The sequence below is a fragment of the Bombina bombina genome, chromosome 4, assembly GCF_027579735.1.
Source record: "Bombina bombina isolate aBomBom1 chromosome 4, aBomBom1.pri, whole genome shotgun sequence".
Classification (NCBI taxonomy): domain Eukaryota; kingdom Metazoa; phylum Chordata; class Amphibia; order Anura; family Bombinatoridae; genus Bombina; species Bombina bombina.
This window is the reverse complement of record NC_069502.1, coordinates 454,896,544-454,918,162: the sequence shown is the minus strand read 5'-3', so window position 1 is coordinate 454,918,162 and position 21,619 is coordinate 454,896,544. Positions and strand designations below refer to the sequence as shown.

At 41.8% G+C, this 21,619-nt stretch overlaps 1 protein-coding gene across 1 annotated transcript in view; it reads left to right on the top strand.

The window, feature by feature from the left end:
* Positions 1–21,619, top strand: part of PSMD1 (proteasome 26S subunit, non-ATPase 1) — a 318,662-nt gene that overhangs the window by 215,878 nt on the left and 81,165 nt on the right. The window contains exons 19-20 of the mRNA XM_053710308.1: positions 17,650–17,752; positions 18,163–18,332. Coding sequence (XP_053566283.1) covers positions 17,650–17,752; positions 18,163–18,332 — 273 coding nt within the window. The remainder of the gene's footprint in view (positions 1–17,649; positions 17,753–18,162; positions 18,333–21,619) is intronic.

Genomic DNA, 21,619 nt, shown 5'->3' with positions numbered 1-21,619 from the left:
TATATACACAGTGTTAACCATAAAAGAAAAAAATACATAAATATGAAAAATAAAAATATGTAAACAATAGGATCCTTAGATGTGGATCCTATCCATAGGTCCTCACTATAGTGCAGGAGGGAAGAAAATGACAACTTCTACAAGGACTAGAGCCAAAAGTATCAAATCCTTATTGTGATATTAAAAAAACGATATAATGAACATGCGCTGCTATGACCTATACACATTCAAGACGCCATACAATAAAAGTGTGGGCGTGTCAGACTACATCACGTCTCAGATACATCCATAAAGTGTCCATAGTCGTAAATAGTGACACACTTGTCAACAAGCTATTTATCTTGGTCACTCCAAAACATAGGATGTGAATGATCAGAGCCCTCAACACAGCCACCTACCAGTTACAGATACCCCGTATTTAAATTAGATTGCTGCAATACACAGTCGAAAACGCTAAGGACCCTACGCGATTTGGGCATGGGCGTAACTCATAACATCATGTGTCTAAGACCTCCCATAGTAACACGTGGAGTCCACATATGTAATCAATACCGTAGTCGTCATAATCACACCTACTATGAGTATATAGCCAGACAGCCCTCACAGCAGTAATATGTTACAAATATATAATTTGAGGGTGACGTTCACAGTTGCATACTGATCACACAAACCACTACAACATAAGACAAGGAGAATACCCAACGCACTGTCCACAATCTACACTTAAAGATGACATGGCCGCAACAGTGTTATAAAAACACATCACAATAAGCGTAACTCCAAATGTCACAAGAAAATAATATGCAAGTGTAGCATATACACATAAGGTACTTAGGAATGTCACACGATTGAGGAATGGGCGTGGTCAACCGCGGCACAAATCATGAGACCCAATAACAATATATAAGGATATCCCTCATTAGGTGCAATGTCTCAGTCACCAGATAAAACCAAATACCGACAAGTCTATATTTAGACTAAACTGCAACATAGTTGCATATTGGAAATACATGTCGCTAGTAGGTATCGGTCACACAGGGCAATAACCGAATAATGGGAGACAAACAAATACATTAAGTGTGATATCCTATTGAATGCGGAGAGCAGTAAGGTCGCATAATGTACTCAAAAGCACCTCAGTACTAGCATGAAGTGTAAGTATGTTGTATAAAGGATATTATCAAATACTATGTTCAAAAATTCACATACAACTACTAATCAAAACTTATGCTACCATGCCTCACTATACAAATAGGTGGACCATAAAGCTGATAAACACACTCCCACAATCTACACATAAGAATGCTCAAACCACAATAGGATTAGATGTTTGGCCAGGACCATTGGTCAATGGAAGAATATCTGGTGTGGACGTTTGGCAATTCTCCTTATTTTGGTAGGATGCTGGACTCTCATCAGCCGGTATCTATGAATAAACAAACACATAAACATTAGTATATGATTTGTACAAATCACCTACTACAGTAACTGTTACTTATGAGGGAAAACTAGACAGAATTGACAAATAGACATAGTAGAGGAATGGAAACTGTCTGTTAGAGATGTGAGTATGTATCACTATTACCACTACCCAAAGGGGAGGATATAAAATATATGCATATATGAATAAAAATGGGCACATACACTATAGAAGGCCATAGTCTGGTTGTTTACCACCTCTCACTAATAGAGTGGGGTAGTGAATATTCACTATGTACCCCCATCTTGAAGCAATCCTCCAGTGGATCCTCACAAACCTGGGTAAAATGAGAGTAGAAGCCTAATAACATGTAGCTTTATAGGTTGTGTGAAGTATGAAGATCCATATATACTATTAATTAGACAATCCCCAAACAAACATTAACTGACTAATATGGGGGGGGGGGAAGGCAAATGTCAGAATGACAATCTCCCACCATTGGACCAACTAAGGAACGATACAATGGATGGAAATGTTATAAATAACATTGCCAATCCAGCTGATGATTTAGGCCATTAGGATGTAAAGTTCTAAGTTTGAACATCCATTTTGCTTCAATCTGTAGTGATCGTAGGCTTCTATCCCCTCTTTTTAGTGGGGGCACATGGTCGATCAAGATAAATCTCAGATCGCTAACTGTGTGTTGATGCTTCGTGAAATGATTGGCTACCGGCAAATAACTAGTCTGTTTTTTGATAACCTCACGGATGGAGTGTCGATGGTTCGCCATCCTAGTGTGGATGGTGTCGCTCGTTTTACCCATGTAAAACTGTCCACAAGTGAAATTCAGTAGGTAAACAACATGAGTAGTTGTGCACGTGAGAGAGAATTTGATGTCGAAGCACTCATTGGTGTGGGGATGTCGAAAATGCGTTCCTTGGATCATGGAGTTGCAGGTGGTGCACCCCAGACATCTATAGCATCTCTTTTTCTTACTGCATAGTTAATTCTTCTGGTAGCAGTGCTCAGGATCAGTCGGCATCAGCTGATCTCTCAGGGATTTACCCTTCCTGAATGCTATCATGGGTGGACCATATTCCTTAAACAGCAGTACTGGATCAGAGTTGACCACCATCCAATGGCGCTTAAGATCTTCATGAAAATACCTTTTGTCGTGTGAGTATTCGGTGGTGAACAGGATCCACTTGGTCCCAGAGTTGGCGTCTTTGTTCTTCTGTCTAGTTGATTGTGCTGTTAAAACATCGGCTTCATATAAGTTTCTGCATTTCTCTACATAGTTTGGTAATCTCCGTACTAGGATAGCCTCTTTGGGTGAAACGTTTTCCCATATCCTCTACCTGGACTTGTTTCTTAGTTGGATCTGTGTTATTACGTTCAGTTCTCAGCAACTGAGCCCTTGGAATAGAGTTGATTAGACTTCTAGGATGTTCACTTTTGGCGAATAGAATGGAGTTTTTGTCCGTCGGTTTCGAATAAAGTGTTGTTGCCAACGTGTCCCCTTCCTTGTAAATCAACAGATCCAGAAACTCTATACCTTCATCATGGAATTTGAGTTTGAATTTTACTGGATTTTGGAGCATATTTAGCTCATTTTACCACTCTTCTAGATCGTATGCTGTACCATTCCAAATGAAGAACAGGTCGTCTATGTATTGCCAATACATAGATACTTGTGGTTTGGCAGCAATCCTCAAAACTTCCATCTCGTATTCCTCCATAAAAATGTTGGCGTAAGATGGGGCCATGTTTGACCCCATTGCTGTCCCTGATATGTGTAGGTAATAGTTGGACTCAAATTTAAAGAAGTTCATTTCCAAGTAACATTTTAAAATGTCCAGCAGAACATCAATCGGAGGACCTACATAAGGAGTTCTAAGGAGCGTTTTCTTAACTGCCTGGATCCCTAGTTCATGGGGGATGATGGTATATAAACTGTTTACGTCAGCTGTCCTAAGAGGCTGTTTGGCTCAAGCTGGTAGTGTCCACGCAACAATTCCTCAATAAACTGGGACGAGTCCCTCAGGAAAGAAGACATTCTTGCTACACAGGGCTGTAGGAAAAAGTCTATGTACTTGGCCAAGGGAGATAATATTGAGTTTCTGTCGGACACGATAGGACTTCCGGGTGGCTTGTCCAAAGATTTGTGTATCTTGGGTAGTGTGTACAGAATCGGACAAATGGGGTTTTCAACCGTCAAATATTTGTAGATGTTATCGTTGAAGTGCCCTCTTAAGCATTTCATCAATGTTCTTCTGGAACAACTTAATGGAATTTCTATCCAGTTTACGGTAAACCAGTGGATCCTCCAGTTGTTCACAAATTTTATCCCAGTATTGTTTATACTCCATCACGACAACAGCACCACCCTTGTCCGCAGGGTGCATAACAATCATTGGATCATTTGCCAAAGACCCAATGGCTGCCCTTTCTTCTTGACTTAAGTTGTTGTGAAATCTGGGTTTGTTAGGTGATAATAAATAAGTGGGCAGCAATCGGGTATACGTTTTCAAACTTTCACTATGATTCACAGGATCAAACCTACTAGCTGATTTAAAGGGAAATGTAAGTTCATTACTGCATTCTCCTTTGAAATGGGCTTTCAATTTTAAAAGTCTCTGGTGTTTCTGGATGTCAATGTATGTTTCATCGGCAGGGTGAGAGGGTACAAATGAAAGACCCCTATTTCTTCTGTTATGTGTGATCAGTCCACGGGTCATCATTACTTCGGGGATATAACTCCTCCCCAACAGGAAATGCAAGAGGATTCACCCAGCAGAGCTGCATATAGCTCCTCCCCTCTACGTCACTCCCAGTCATTCTCTTGCACCCAACGACTAGATAGGATGTGTGAGAGGACTATGGTGATTATACTTAGTTTTTATAACTTCAATCAAAAGTTTGTTATTTTATAATAGCACCGGAGCGTGTTATTACCTCTCTGGCAGAGTTTGAAGAAGAATCTACCAGAGTTTTTTACTTTGATTTTAACCGGAGTAGTTAAGATCATATTGCTGTTTCTCGGCCATCTGAGGGAGGTAAAAGCTTCAGATCAGGGGACAGCGGGCAGATGAATCTGCATTGAGGTATGTAGCAGTTTTTATTTTCTGAATGGAATTGATGAGAAAATCCTGCCATACCGTTATAATGACATGTATGTATACTCTACACTTCAGTATTCTGGGGATGGTATTTCACTGGAATTACTCTGTTAAAAGTACATTAAACCTTTTAATAGGTATTTATTATGTTAAACGTTTTTGCTGGAATGTAGAATCGTTTGCATTTTCTGAGGTACTGAGTGAATAAATGTTTGGGCATTATTTTTCCACTTGGCAGTTGCTTGTTTTAATTGTGACAGTTTCGTTTCTCTTTCACTGCTGTGTGTGAGGGGGAGGGGCCGTTTTTGGCGCTCTTTGCTACGCATCAAAAATTTCCAGTCAGTTACTCTTGTATTTCCTGCATGATCCGGTTCATCTCTAACAGAACTCAGGGGTCTTCAAACTTCTTTGGAGGGAGGTAGATTCTCGCAGCAGAGCTGTGAGACTTATATATTGACTGTGATTAAAAACGTTGCTCTGTAATTTTTATGTTTCAAATTTAATTATTGTTACTTTACTAATGGGAACAAACCTTTGCTAAAAGTTGTGTTGTTTTCAAGGATTGATGCTATAACTGTTTTTCAGTTCATTATTTCAACTGTCATTTAATCGTTTAGTGCTTCTTTGAGGCACAGTACGTTTTTGTTAAATAAGATTGTAACCAAGTTGCAAGTTTATTGCTAGTGTGTTAAACATGTCTGATTCAGAGGAAGATACCTGTGTCATTTGTTCCAATGCCAAGGTGGAGCCCAATAGAAATTTATGTACTAACTGTATTGATGCTACTTTAAATAAAAGCCAATCTGTACAAATTGAACAAATTTCACCAAACAGCGAGGGGAGAGTTATGCCGACTAACTCGCCTCACGTGTCAGTACCTGCATCTCCCGCCCGGGAGGTGCGTGATATTGTGGCGCCTAGTACATCTGGGCGGCCATTACAGATAACATTACAAGATATGGCTACTGTTATGACTGAGGTTTTGGCTAAATTACCAGAACTAAGAGGCAAGCGTGATCACTCTGGGGTGAGAACAGAGTGCGCTGATAATACTAGGGCCATGTCTGATACTGCGTCACAGCTTGCAGAGCATGAGGACGGAGAGCTTCATTCTGTGGGTGACGGTTCTGATCCAAACAGATTGGATTCAGATATTTCAAATTTTAAATTTAAATTGGAGAACCTCCGTGTATTACTAGGGGAGGTTTTAGCGGCTCTTAATGATTGTAACACTGTTGCAATACCAGAGAAATTGTGTAGGTTGGATAAATACTTTGCGGTACCGGCGAGTACTGACGTTTTTCCTATACCTAAGAGACTAACTGAAATTGTTACTAAGGAGTGGGATAGACCCGGTGTGCCGTTCTCACCCCCTCCAATATTTAGAAAGATGTTTCCAATAGACGCCACCACACGGGACTTATGGCAAACGGTACCTAAGGTGGAGGGAGCAGTTTCTACTTTAGCTAAGCGTACCACTATCCCGGTGGAGGATAGCTGTGCTTTTTCAGATCCAATGGATAAAAAATTAGAGGGTTACATTAAGAAAATGTTTGTTCAACAAGGTTTTATATTGCAACCCCTTGCATGCATCGCGCCGATTACGGCTGCGGCAGCATTTTGGATTGAGTCTCTGGAAGAGAACCTTAGTTCAGCTACGCTGGACGACATTACGGACAGGCTTAGAGTCCTTAAACTAGCTAATTCATTCATTTCGGAGGCCGTAGTACATTTAACCAAACTTACGGCTAAGAACTCAGGATTCGCCATTCAGGCACGTAGGGCGCTGTGGCTAAAATCCTGGTCAGCTGATGTAACTTCTAAGTCCAAATTACTTAATATACCTTTCAAGGGGCAAACTTTATTTGGGCCCGGTTTGAAAGAAATTATCGCTGACATTACAGGAGGTAAGGGCCACGCCCTGCCTCAAGACAAAGCCAAAGCTAAGGCTAGACAGTCTAATTTTCGTCCCTTTCGGAATTTCAAAGCAGGAGCAGCACCAACTTCCACTGCACCAAAACAGGAAGGAGCTGTTGCTCGTTACAGACAAGGCTGGAAACCTAACCAGTCCTGGAACAAGGGCAAGCAGGCCAGGAAACCTGCTGCTGCCCCAAAGACAGCATGAATCGAGGGCCCCCGATCCGGGACCGGATCTAGTGGGGGGCAGACTCTCTCTCTTCGCCCAGGCTTGGGCAAGAGATGTTCAGGATCCCTGGGCGCTAGAGATCATATCTCAGGGATACCTTCTAGACTTCAAATTCTCTCCCCCAAGAGGGAGATTTCATCTGTCAAGGTTGTCAACAAACCAGATAAAGAAAGAAGCGTTTCTACGCTGTGTACAAGATCTGTTATTAATGGGAGTGATCCATCCGGTTCCGCGGTCGGAACAAGGACAAGGGTTTTACTCAAACCTGTTTGTGGTTCCCAAAAAAGAGGGAACTTTCAGGCCAATCTTGGATTTAAAGATCCTAAACAAATTCCTAAGAGTTCCATCGTTCAAAATGGAAACTATTCGGACAATCTTACCCATGATCCAAAAGGGTCAGTACATGACCACAGTGGATTTAAAGGATGCTTACCTTCACATACCGATTCACAAAGATCATTACCGGTATCTAAGGTTTGCCTTCTTAGACAGGCATTACCAGTTTGTAGCTCTTCCATTCGGATTGGCTACGGCTCCAAGAATCTTCACAAAGGTTCTGGGTGCCCTTCTGGCGGTACTAAGACCGCGAGGAATTTCGGTAGCTCCGTACCTAGACGACATTCTGATACAAGCTTCAAGCTTTCAAACTGCCAAGTCTCATACAGAGTTAGTTCTGGCATTTCTAAGGTCGCATGGATGGAAAGTGAACGAAAAGAAGAGTTCTCTCTTTCCTCTCACAAGAGTTCCATTCTTGGGGACTCTTATAGATTCTGTAGAAATGAAGATTTATCTGACAGAAGACAGATTAACAAAGCTTCTAAATGCATGCCGTGTCCTTCATTCCATTCAACTCCCGTCAGTAACTCAATGCATGGAGGTGATCGGCTTAATGGTAGCAGCAATGGACATAGTACCCTTTGCACGTCTACATCTCAGACCGCTGCAATTGTGCATGCTGAGTCAGTGGAATGGGGATTACTCAGACTTGTCCCCTACTCTGAATCTGGATCAAGAGACCAGAAACTCTCTTCTATGGTGGCTTTCTCGGCCACATCTGTCCAGGGGGATGCCATTCAGCAGGCCGGACTGGACAATTGTAACAACAGACGCCAGCCTACTAGGTTGGGGCGCTGTCTGGAATTCTCTGAAGGCTCAGGGACAATGGAATCAGGAGGAAAGTCTCCTGCCAATAAACATTCTGGAATTGAGAGCAGTTCTCAATGCCCTTCTGGCTTGGCCCCAGTTAAAAACTCGGGGGTTCATCAGGTTTCAGTCGGACAACATCACGACTGTAGCTTACATCAACCATCAAGGAGGGACAAGAAGCTCCCTAGCAATGATGGAAGTATCAAAGATAATTCGCTGGGCAGAGTCTCACTCTTGCCACCTGTCAGCAATCCACATCCCGGGAGTGGAGAACTGGGAGGCGGATTTCTTGAGTCGCCAGACTTTTCATCCGGGGGAGTGGGAACTTCATCCGGAGGTCTTTGCCCAAATACTTCGAAGTTGGGGCAAACCAGAGAGAGATCTCATGGCGTCTCGCCAGAACGCCAAACTTCCTCGCTACGGGTCCAGATCCAGGGATCCGGGAGCGGTTCTGATAGATGCTTTGACAGCACCTTGGAACTTCGGGATGGCTTATGTGTTTCCACCCTTCCCGCTGCTTCCTCGATTGATTGCCAAAATCAAACAGGAGAGAGCATCAGTGATTCTAATAGCGCCTGCATGGCCACGCAGGACTTGGTATGCAGATCTAGTGGACATGTCATCCTGTCCGCCTTGGTCTCTACCTCTAAGACAGGACCTTCTGATACAGGGTCCATTCGAACATCAAAATCTAACTTCTCTGAAGCTGACTGCTTGGAAATTGAACGCTTGATTTCTTCTGTTATGTGTGATCAGTCCACGGGTCATCATTACTTCTGGGATATAACTCCTCCCCAACAGGAAATGCAAGAGGATTCACCCAGCAGAGCTGCATATAGCTCCTCCCCTCTACGTCAGTCCCAGTCATTCTCTTGCACCCAACGACTAGATAGGATGTGTGAGAGGACTATGGTGATTATACTTAGTTTTTATGACTTCAATCAAAAGTTTGTTATTTTACAATAGCACCGGAGCGTGTTATTACTTCTCTGGCAGAGTTTGAGGAAGAATCTACCAGAGTTTTTTACTATGATTTTAACCGGAGTAGTTAAGATCATATTGCTGTTCTCGGCCATCTGAGGGAGGTAAAAGCTTCAGATCAGGGGACAGCGGGCAGATGAATCTGCATTGAGGTATGTAGCAGTTTTTATTTTCTGAATGGAATTGATGAGAAAATCCTGCCATACCGTTATAATGACATGTATGTATACACTTCAGTATTCTGGGGATGGTATTTCACCGGAACTACTCTGTTAAAAGTCACTAATCTTTTTAATAAGTATTTATCATGTTTAACGTTTTTGCTGGAATGTAGAATCGTTTACATTTCTGAGGTACTGAGTGAATAAATATTTGGGCATTATTTTCCACTTGGCAGTTGTTTGGTGTTAATTATGACAGTTTCGTTTCTCTTCACTGCTGTGTGTGAGGGGGAGGGGCCGTTTTTGGCGCTCTTTGCTACGCATCAAAAAATTCCAGTCAGTTACTCTTATATTTCCTGCATGATCCGGTTCATCTCTGACAGATCTCAGGGGTCTTCAAACTTCTTTAGAGGGAGGTAGATTCTCTCAGCAGAGCTGTGAGAATTTTATATTGACTGTGAATAAAAACGTTGCTCTGTAATTTTTATGTCAAATTTAATTATTGTTATTTTTCTAATGGGAACAAACCTTTGCTAAAAGTTGTGTTGTTTAAAGTTTGATGCTATAACTATTTTTCAGTTCATTATTTCAACTGTCATTTAATCGTTTAGTACCTCTTTGAGGCACAGTACGTTTTTGCTAAAAAAGATTATAACCAAGTTGCAAGTTTATTGCTAGTGTGTTAAACATGTCTGACTCAGAGGAAGATATCTGTGTCATTTGTTCCAATGCCAAGGTGGAGCCCAATAGAAATTTATGTACTAACTGTATTGATGCTACTTTAAATAAAAGTCAATCTGTACAATTTGAACAAATTTCACCAAACAGCGAGGGGAGAGTTATGCCGACTAACTCGCCTCACGCGGCAGTACCTGCATCTCCCGCCCGGGAGGTGCGTGATATTATGGCGCCTAGTACATCTGGGCGGCCATTACAGATAACATTACAAGATATGGCTACTGTTATGACTGAAGTTTTGTCTAAATTACCAGAACTAAGAGGCAAGCGTGATCACTCTGGGGTGAGAACAGAGTGCGCTGACAATACTAGGGCCATGTCTGATACTGCGTCACAGCTTGCAGAGCATGAGGACGGAGAGCTTCATTCTGTAGGTGACGGTTCTGATCCAAACAGATTGGATTCAGATATTTCAAATTTTAAATTTAAATTGGAGAACCTCCGTGTATTACTAGGGGAGGTCTTAGCAGCTCTCAATGATTGTAACACCGTTGCAATACCAGAGAAACTGTGTAGGTTGGATAAATACTTTGCGGTACCGGCGAGTACTGACGTTTTTCCTATACCTAAGAGACTAACTGAAATTGTTACTAAGGAGTGGGATAGACCCGGTGTGCCGTTCTCACCCCCTCCAATATTTAGAAAGATGTTTCCAATAGACACCACCACTCGGGACTTATGGCAAACGGTCCCTAAGGTGGAGGGAGCAGTTTCTACTTTAGCTAAGCGTACCACTATCCCGGTGGAGGATAGCTGTGCTTTTTCAGATCCAATGGATAAAAAATTAGAGGGTTACCTTAAGAAAATGTTTGTTCAACAAGGTTTTATATTGCAACCCCTTGCATGTATCGCGCCGATTACGGCTGCGGCAGCATTTTGGATTGAGTCTCTGGAAGAGAACCTTAGTTCATCTACGCTAGACGACATTACGGACAGGCTTAGAGTCCTTAAACTAGCTAATTCATTCATTTCGGAGGCCGTAGTACATTTAACCAAACTTACGGCTAAGAACTCAGGATTCGCCATACAGGCACGTAGGGCGCTGTGGCTAAAATCGTGGTCAGCGGATGTTACTTCTAAGTCCAAATTACTTAATATACCTTTCAAGGGGCAGTCTTTATTTGGGCCCGGTTTGAAAGAAATTATCGCTGACATTACAGGAGGTAAGGGCCACGCCCTACCTCAAGACAAAGCCAAAGCTAAGGCTAGACAGTCTAATTTTCGTCCCTTTCGGAATTTCAAAACAGGAGCAGCATCAACCTCCACTGCACCAAAACAGGAGGGAGCTGTTGCTCGTTACAGGCAAGGCTGGAAGCCTAACCAGTCCTGGAACAAGAGCAAGCAGGCCAGGAAACCTGCTGCTGCCCCAAAGACAGCATGAACCGAGAGCCCCCGATCCGGGACCGGATCTAGTGGGGGGCAGACTTTCTCTCTTCGCCCAGGCCTGGGCAAGAGATGTTCAGGATCCCTGGGCGCTAGAGATCATATCTCAGGGATACCTTCTAGACTTCAAATTATCTCCCCCAAGAGGGAGATTTCATCTGTCAAGGTTGTCAACAAACCAGATAAAGAAAGAAGCGTTTCTACGCTGTGTACAAGATCTGTTATTAATGGGAGTGATCCATCCGGTTCCACGGTCGGAACAAGGACAAGGGTTCTACTCAAACCTGTTTGTGGTTCCCAAAAAAGAGGGAACTTTCAGGCCAATCTTAGATTTAAAGATTCTAAACAAATTCCTAAGAGTTCCATCGTTCAAAATGGAAACTATTCGGACAATCTTACCCATGATCCAAAAGGGTCAGTACATGACCACAGTGGATTTAAAAGATGCTTACCTTCACATACCGATTCACAAAGATCATCACCGGTATCTAAGGTTTGCCTTCTTAGACAGGCACTACCAGTTTGTAGCTCTTCCATTCGGATTGGCTACGGCTCCAAGAATCTTCACAAAGGTTCTGGGTGCCCTTTTGGCGGTACTAAGACCGCGAGGGATTTCGGTAGCTCCGTACCTAGACGACATTCTAATACAAGCTTCAAGCTTTCAAACTGCCAAGTCTCATACAGAGTTAGTTCTGGCATTTCTAAGGTCGCATGGATGGAAAGTGAACGAAAAGAAGAGTTCTCTTTTTCCTCTCACAAGAGTTCCATTCTTGGGGACTCTTATAGATTCTGTAGAAATGAAGATTTACCTGACAGAAGACAGGTTAACAAAACTTCAAAATGCATGCCGTGTCCTTCATTCCATTCAACACCCGTCAGTAGCTCAATGCATGGAGGTGATCGGCTTAATGGTAGCGGCAATGGACATAGTACCTTTTGCACGCCTACACCTCAGACCGCTGCAATTGTGCATGCTAAGTCAGTGGAATGGGGATTACTCAGATTTGTCCCCTACTCTGAATCTGAATCAAGAGACCAGAAATTCTCTTCTATGGTGGCTTTATCGGCCACACCTGTCCAGGGGGATGCCATTCAGCAGGCCAGAATGGACAATTGTAACAACAGACGCCAGCCTACTAGGTTGGGGCGCTGTCTGGAATTCTCTGAAGGCTCAGGGACTATGGAATCAGGAGGAGAGTCTCCTTCCAATAAACATCCTGGAATTGAGAGCAGTTCTCAATGCCCTTCTGGCTTGGCCCCAATTAACAACTCGGGGGTTCATCAGGTTTCAGTCGGACAACATCACGACTGTAGCTTACATCAACCATCAGGGAGGGACAAGAAGCTCCCTAGCAATGATGGAAGTATCAAAGATAATTCGCTGGGCAGAGTCTCACTCTTGCCACCTATCAGCAATCCACATCCCGGGAGTGGAGAACTGGGAGGCGGATTTCTTGAGTCGCCAGACTTTTCATCCGGGGGAGTGGGAACTTCATCCGGAGGTCTTTGCCCAAATACTTCGACGTTGGGGCAAACCAGAGATAGATCTCATGGCGTCTCGCCAGAACGCCAAACTTCCTCTCTACGGGTCCAGATCCAGGGATCCGGGAGCGGTTCTGATAGATGCTTTGACAGCACCTTGGAACTTCGGGATGGCTTATGTGTTCCCACCCTTCCCGCTGCTTCCTCGATTGATTGCCAAAATCAAACAGGAGAGAGCATCAGTGATTCTAATAGCGCCTGCATGGCCACGCAGGACTTGGTATGCAGATCTAGTGGACATGTCATCCTGTCCGCCTTGGTCTCTACCTCTAAGACAGGACCTTCTGATACAGGGTCCATTCAAACATCAAAATCTAACTTCTCTGAAGCTGACTGCTTGGAAATTGAACGCTTGATTTTATCAAAACGTGGTTTTTCTGAGTCGGTTATTGATACCCTGATACAGGCTAGGAAGCCTGTTACCAGAAGGATTTACCATAAAATATGGCGTAAATACCTATACTGGTGCGAATCCAAAGGTTACTCTTGGAGTAAGGTTAGGATCGCTAGGATATTGTCCTTTCTACAAGAAGGTTTAGAAAAGGGTCTATCAGCTAGTTCATTAAAGGGACAGATTTCAGCTCTGTCCATCTTGTTACACAGGCGTCTGTCAGAAAATCCAGACGTCCAGGCCTTTTGTCAGGCTTTAGCTAGGATCAAGCCTGTGTTTAAAGCTGTTGCTCCGCCATGGAGTTTAAACTTAGTTCTTAACGTTTTACAGGGTGTTCCGTTTGAACCCCTTCATTCCATTGATATAAAATTGTTATCTTGGAAAGTTCTGTTTTTAATGGCTATTTCCTCGGCTCGAAGAGTCTCTGAGTTATCAGCCTTACATTGTGATTCTCCTTATCTGATTTTTCACTCAGACAAGGTAGTTCTACGTACTAAACCTGGGTTCTTACCTAAGGTAGTCACTAACAGGAATATCAATCAAGAGATTGTTGTTCCATCCTTGTGTCCAAATCCTTCTTCAAAGAAGGAACGTCTTCTACACAATCTGGATGTAGTTCGTGCCCTCAAGTTCTACTTGCAGGCAACTAAAGATTTTCGCCAAACTTCTTCCCTGTTTGTCGTTTATTCTGGACAGAGGAGAGGTCAAAAAGCTTCTGCTACCTCTCTCTCTTTTTGGCTTCGTAGCATAATACGTTTAGCCTATGAGACTGCTGGACAGCAGCCTCCTGAAAGAATTACAGCTCACTCCACTAGAGCTGTGGCTTCCACTTGGGCCTTTAAGAATGAGGCCTCTGTTGAACAGATTTGCAAGGCTGCAACTTGGTCTTCGCTTCATACTTTTTCCAAATTTTACAAATTTGACACTTTTGCTTCTTCGGAGGCTATTTTTGGGAGAAAGGTTCTTCAGGCAGTGGTTCCTTCTGTATAATGAGCCTGCCTATCCCTCCCGTCATCCGTGTACTTTTGCTTTGGTATTGGTATCCCAGAAGTAATGATGACCCGTGGACTGATCACACATAACAGAAGAAAACATAATTTATGCTTACCTGATAAATTCCTTTCTTCTGTTGTGTGATCAGTCCACGGCCCGCCCTGTTTTAAGGCAGGTAAATATCTTTTAAATTATACTCCAGTCACCACTTCACCCTTGGTTACTCCTTTCTCGTTGATTCTTGGTCGAATGACTGGGACTGACGTAGAGGGGAGGAGCTATATGCAGCTCTGCTGGGTGAATCCTCTTGCATTTCCTGTTGGGGAGGAGTTATATCCCAGAAGTAATGATGACCCGTGGACTGATCACACAACAGAAGAAAGGAATTTATCAGGTAAGCATAAATTATGTTTTTATCAAAACGTGGTTTTTCTGAGTCGGTTATTGATACCCTGATACAGGCTAGGAAGCCTGTTACCAGGAGGATTTACCATAAGATATGGCGTAAATATCTATACTGGTGCGAATCCAAAGGTTACTCCTGGAGTAAGGTTAGGATTCCTAGGATATTGTCCTTTCTACAAGAAGGTTTAGAAAAGGGTTTATCGGCTAGTTCATTAAAGGGACAGATCTCAGCTCTGTCCATCTTGTTACACAGGCGTCTGTCAGAAAATCCAGATGTCCAGGCCTTTTGTCAGGCTTTAGCTAGGATCAAGCCTGTGTTTAAAACTGTTGCTCCGCCATGGAGTTTAAACCTTGTTCTTAACGTTCTACAAGGAGTTCCGTTTGAACCCCTTCATTCCATTGATATAAAGTTGTTATCTTGGAAAGTGTTATTTTTAATGGCTATTTCTTCGGCTCGGAGAGTCTCTGAGTTATCAGCTTTACATTGTGATTCTCCTTATTTGATTTTTCATTCAGATAAGGTAGTTCTGCGTACAAAACCTGGGTTCTTACCTAAGGTAGTCACTAACAGGAACATCAATCAAGAGATCGTGGTGCCTTCCCTGTGCCCGAATCCTTCTTCAAAGAAGGAACGTCTTCTACACAATCTGGATGTAGTTCGTGCCCTCAAGTTCTACTTGCAGGCAACTAAGGATTTTCGACAAACGTCTTCCCTGTTTGTCGTGTACTCTGGTCAGAGGAGAGGTCATAAGGCTTCGGCTACCTCTCTCTCCTTCTGGCTTCGTAGCATAATTCGTTTAGCCTATGAGACTGCTGGACAGCAGCCTCCTGAAAGAATTACAGCTCATTCTACTAGAGCTGTGGCTTCCACTTGGGCCTTTAAGAATGAGGCCTCTGTTGAACAGATTTGCAAGGCTGCAACTTGGTCTTCGCTTCATACTTTTTCCAAATTTTACAAATTTGACACTTTTGCTTCTTCGGAGGCTATTTTTGGGAGAAAGGTTCTTCAGGCAGTGGTTCCTTCTGTATAATGAGCCTGCCTATCCCTCCCGTCATCCGTGTACTTTTGCTTTGGTATTGGTATCCCAGAAGTAATGATGACCCGTGGACTGATCACACATAACAGAAGAAAACATAATTTATGCTTACCTGATAAATTCCTTTCTTCTGTTGTGTGATCAGTCCACGGCCCGCCCTGTTTTTTAAGGCAGGTAAATATCTTTTAAATTATACTCCAGTCACCACTTCACCCTTGGTTTCTCCTTTCTCGTTGATTCTTGGTCGAATGACTGGGAGTGACGTAGAGGGGAGGAGCTATATGCAGCTCTGCTGGGTGAATCCTCTTGCATTTCCTGTTGGGGAGGAGTTATATCCCCGAAGTAATGATGACCCGTGGACTGATCACACAACAGAAGAAAGGAATTTATCAGGTAAGCATAAATTATGTTTTAATAGGGATCTCTCGGCGTAAGTCAGGGGTCTGTTGCTTAATTTGACAATTATGTCATTAGCTTCTATCATCTCAGTGATACATAGACGACCTGTTCTTCATTTGGAATAGTACAGCACACGATCTAGAAGAGTGGTTTAATGAGTTGAATATGCTCCAATATCCAGTAAAATTCAAACTCAAATTCCATGATGAAGGTATAGAGTTTCTAGATCTGTTGATTTACAAGGAAGGGGACACGTTAGCAACAACACTTTATTCGAAACAGACGGACAAAAACTCCATTCTATTCGCCAAAATGCACATCCTAGAAGTCTAATCAACTCTATTCCAAGGGCTTAGTTGCAGATAACTGTACGTAATAGCACAGATCCAACTAAGAAACAAGTCCAGGTAGAGGATATGGGAAAACATTTCACCCAAAGAGGCTCTCCAAGCACGGAGATTACCAAACTCTGTAGAGAAATGCAGAACTTATCTGAAGCCGATGTTTTAACAGCACAATCAACTAGACAGAAGAACAAAGACGCCAACTCTGAGACCAAGCGGATCCTTTTCACTACCGAATATTCACCCGACGAAAGGTATTTTCATGAAGATCTTAAGCGCCATTGGATGGTTGTCAACTCTGATCCAGTACTACCGTTTAAGGAATATGGTCCACCCATGATAGCATTCAGGAATGTAGATCCCTGAGAGATCAGGTGATGCTGACTGATCCTGAGCACTGCTACGGTATTGTTTACATATATGGACCCTCTACGTGTTACTATGGGAGGTCTTAGACACATGACGTTATGAGTTACGCCCACGCCCCAATCGTGTGGCGTCTTTAGCGTTTTGGACTGTGTATTGCAGCAATCTAATTGAATTACGGGGCATCTGTAACTGGTAGGTGGCTGTGTTGAGGGCTCTTTGATCATTCACATCCTATTTTTTGGAGTGACCAAGATAAATAGTTTGTTGACGAGTGTGTCACTATTTACGACTATGGACACTTTATGGATGTATCTGAGACGTGATGTAGTCTGGCACTCCCATGCTTTGATTGTATGACGTCTTACATGTGTTTAGGTCGTAGCAGCGCATGTTCATTATATGGGTTTTTTTAACATCACAATAAGGATTTGATACTTATGTACAGTTTTGGCTCTAGTCCTTGTAGAAGTTGACATTTTCTCCCCTCCTGCACTATAGTGAGGACCTATGGATAGGATCCACATCTTAGGATCCTATTGTTTACATATTTTTATTTTTCATATTTATGTATATTTTTATTTTATGGTTAACACTGTGTGTATATATTGTGCACGTATACAGCCCCACAACTATGGTAATTGTGATCACTGATATCAGTCATAGAACTTTATTTTGATGTTTTGTATATTTCTATGTCACTTCCTGTTGTAACAGGGGCTGTTCTTCTTTGATTGGGGGTGGGGTTTACACCTGTTATAATCACTTGTTTGTTTATTTTTTCACTTGATCAGATGGAGTGATTGATCCCCGAAACGTTACCTGTTTGACGTGCCAATAAAGCACTTATTTTCCACAAATCCAGATAGTGCACATATATATATATATATATATATATATATATATATATATATATATAAATATATAAAATCCTTTTTTAATTTTAGCTATAGACTTTATATATTTTTCACTTGGCCTCCCATTTAAAAAAAAAAGTTAACAAATCTTTGATTTTACATAACTCACTTGTAATGGTGGTCAAACCAGGTTTCACTACATGCATTTCTCACTTCTATAGGTTAACCAATTCCGTCAACTATACTCTAAAGTCATTAATGACAAACACGATGATGTGATGGCAAAGTTTGGTGCAATTCTGGCCCAGGGAATTTTAGATGCAGGTGAGTGTGTCATATATCAAATATTTCCAGTAAACTGCTGCCTGTATGAACTGTATGCAATATGACCTCTTAAATTTTGTCTGCCAGGCATTCTTGTGTATTTATAATAGCCCAGGTATCCATCCAGCATTCAAAGAGTTATCCTTGACAAAGGAATGTTGCTATGTATTGCTTTACTCAGACAACAAACGGCTAATGACTCTGTAATGTTATTAGCCAACAGCATCTGGCCTTTAGCGGTAATGACCCTGCCTGCTGCCCTCTTCACCTCACTTTGTCAGAAGAAGGCCTGGCTTTGGATACTTTCACTTAACACTTCACTGGCTGCTACAGACAGGTTTACTAATATATAAGGAAGTCCTTAAAACATCTGTATAGGTTTATAATCTAACATTCTGTCTCTTCCACAGGTGGCCACAATGTAACTATCTCGCTGCAGTCTCGCACAGGCCATACTCACATGCCATCTGTGGTGGGGGTGCTGGTCTTCACTCAGTTCTGGTTCTGGTTCCCCCTGTCACACTTTCTGTCTCTTGCTTTCACACCTACCTGTGTCATAGGACTGAACAAGGACCTCAAGGTGGGTTACTTCTGTATTGTCAAACAGTAACATATATAAGGGTGTGTTTGGTGTACATACGTGACTACCTTTTCATTTGGACTTTTTGTTATTGTGTGCTTTGTTCTAGCACATAAAAGGTTACAGTAACAGCAGAATTACAGGCCCCCAAAACTTAAAAGAGAAATATGTAATCCTCTTACAGACCTTATGATGCAGGATCACTCACCACTCATTAGCTGAACGGACTAATGACAGACATGCCTGTTAACAAGATATTTATTAATTCCTTCACCGCCAGACAACCTTGCATGGAAAGAGATTCACCCTATGTTGTAAGGAAGTGTGAATTGCCTTACACATCTTAATTATGAACCACCAGGATGTTAGTTATTTTGTAGGTTGGCCTTTAAGGTGTAAACTAATGCTTGGCTCCAGAACAGTGGCACATTCTGTAGTGTGTGTATCGGAATATGTTTAGATATATTATTCAGAGAGAGACCGATGAAACCAGTTCTGAGCTAATGGTTTCATACTTCCTTACACTATTCTAAGGACTATTCCCTATTATTAGATTATCTGGCAGCTTATCGTGCTTCTTACAGTTTAATGTCAAACCCAGCAGTTAACATAGAGACTGGAAAATGTGTCACTCTGCCAGGGAAAAGAAGCAGAGCAATATGTAAACCTACTGCATAGTGAATATTTTATTACTCGAAGACATTTTACTCAGCGAACCAGCTGATAAATTTGTTGTATTCAAAGTTTCTGCTGGAACACTCTTTTAAATGGGCTGGGTCCCCTCCCACACACTGGAAGTTTGATTTCTGATATTGCACCTTGTTTACTTTAGCCTTAGATTGTGCTTTCAACATGCAAACACAGCTATTTGATATGACAAAATTAAAGTAATACAAAATCTGGTCTGTTTCAGCCCTAGAGGATACAGACAACCCTGGCGTAGATTGTCATTTTGATTTAAGAAGTATGTTATACTATAGTTATGTTTTCCAGGAGTTTGTAACTTTAAACATGAATCTCCCACATACTGCCAGTTATTGCTTATATATAAAAAGCTTAAAGGGGCACAGAACTCTTATATCCCTGTAAAAAGTTACAACATTAGTAGAAGGGAAAAAAATAATTGTATTTTCGTTATTTATTTTGCCTGATTCTCGTTTAAATTAAATTTGCATTCTATAGTTTTTTCCACTCACCAGATAGTCTAGAGTGTGTTCTATAAAATTCAGAGCCCTTACTTTCCCACATTTTAGACGTAAAATGATGCACATTTTGCCACAAAATCACACAAAAGTTTTCAATAGTTCAAAGCATTTCTGTTGTATGTAGATCATTTTCATTTTAATTGATGAGTTTTATATGTGTGTGTGTATGCATGCATATATATATATATATATATATATATATATATATATATATATATATATATACATATATACACACACACACTTTATGCAGCCCTTAAAACTTTTATCAGTGTAAAGTAGTATAGTATATCATGCAGTGTTTTAATAAGATATTTCTCCAACATAGGTGTGTCCGGTCCACGGCGTCATCCTTACTTGTGGGATATTCTCTTCCCCAACAGGAAATGGCAAAGAGCCCAGCAAAGCTGGTCACATGATCCCTCCTAGGCTCCGCCTACCCCAGTCATTCTCTTTGCCGTTGTACAGGCAACATCTCCACGGAGATGGCTTAGAGTTTTTTAGTGTTTAACTGTAGTTTTTATTATTCAATCAAGAGTTTGTTATTTTAAAATAGTGCTGGTATGTACTATTTACTCAGAAACAGAAAAGAGATGAAGATTTCTGTTTGTATGAGGAAAATGATTTTAGCAACCGTCACTAAAATCCATGGCTGTTCCACACAGGACTGTTGAGAGCAATTAACTTCAGTTGGGGGAACAGTGAGCAGTCTCTTGCTGCTTGAGGTATGACACATTCTAACAAGACGATGTAATGCTGGAAGCTGTCATTTTCCCTATGGGATCCGGTAAGCCATGTTTATTACGATCGTAAATAAGGGCTTCACAAGGGCTTATTAAGACTGTAGACTTTTTCTGGGCTAAATCGATTCATTATTAACACATATTTAGCCTTGAGGAATCATTTTATTTGGGTATTTTGATATAATAATATCGGCAGGCACTGTTTTAGACACCTTATTCTTTAGGGGCTTTCCCAAAGCATAGGCAGAGCCTCATTTTCGCGCCGGTGTTGCGCACTTGTTTTTGAGAGGCATGGCATGCAGTCGCATGTGAGAGGAGCTCTGATACTTAGAAAAGACTTTCTGAAGGCGTCATTTGGTATCGTATTCCCCTTTGGGCTTGGTTGGGTCTCAGCAAAGCAGATACCAGGGACTGTAAAGGGGTTAAAGTTCAAAACGGCTCCGGTTCCGTTATTTTAAGGGTTAAATCTTCCAAATTTGGTGTGCAATACTTTTAAGGCTTTAAGACACTGTGGTGAAAATTTGGTGAATTTTGAACAATTCCTTCATGTTTTTTCGCAATTGCAGTAATAAAGTGTGTTCAGTTTAAAATTTAAAGTGACAGTAACGGTTTTATTTTAAAACGTTTTTTGTACTTTGTTATCAAGTTTATGCCTGTTTAACATGTCTGAACTACCAGATAGACTGTGTTCTGAATGTGGGGAAGCCAGAATTCCTATTCATTTAAATAAATGTGATTTATGTGACAATGACAATGATGCCCAAGATGATTCCTCAAGTGAGGGGAGTAAGCATGGTACTGCATCATTCCCTCCTTCGTCTACACGAGTCTTGCCCACTCAGGAGGCCCCTAGTACATCTAGCGCGCCAATACTCCTTACTATGCAACAATTAACGGCTGTAATGGATAATTCTGTCAAAAACATTTTAGCCAAAATGAACACTTATCAGCGTAAGCGCGACTGCTCTGTTTTAGATACCGAAGAGCATGACGACGCTGATAATAATGTTTCTGAAGGGCCCCTAACCCAGTCTGATGGGGCCAGGGAGGTTTTGTCTGAGGGAGAAATTACTGATTCAGGGAACATTTCTCAACAAGCTGAACCTGATGTGATTACATTTAAATTTAAGTTGGAACATCTCCGCATTCTGCTTAAGGAGGTATTATCCACTCTGGATGATTGTGACAAGTTGGTCATCCCAGAGAAACTATGTAAAATGGACAAGTTCCTAGAGGTGCCGGGGCTCCCAGAAGCTTTTCCTATACCCAAGCGGGTGGCGGACATTGTTAATAAAGAATGGGAAAGGCCCGGTATTCCTTTCGTCCCTCCCCCCATATT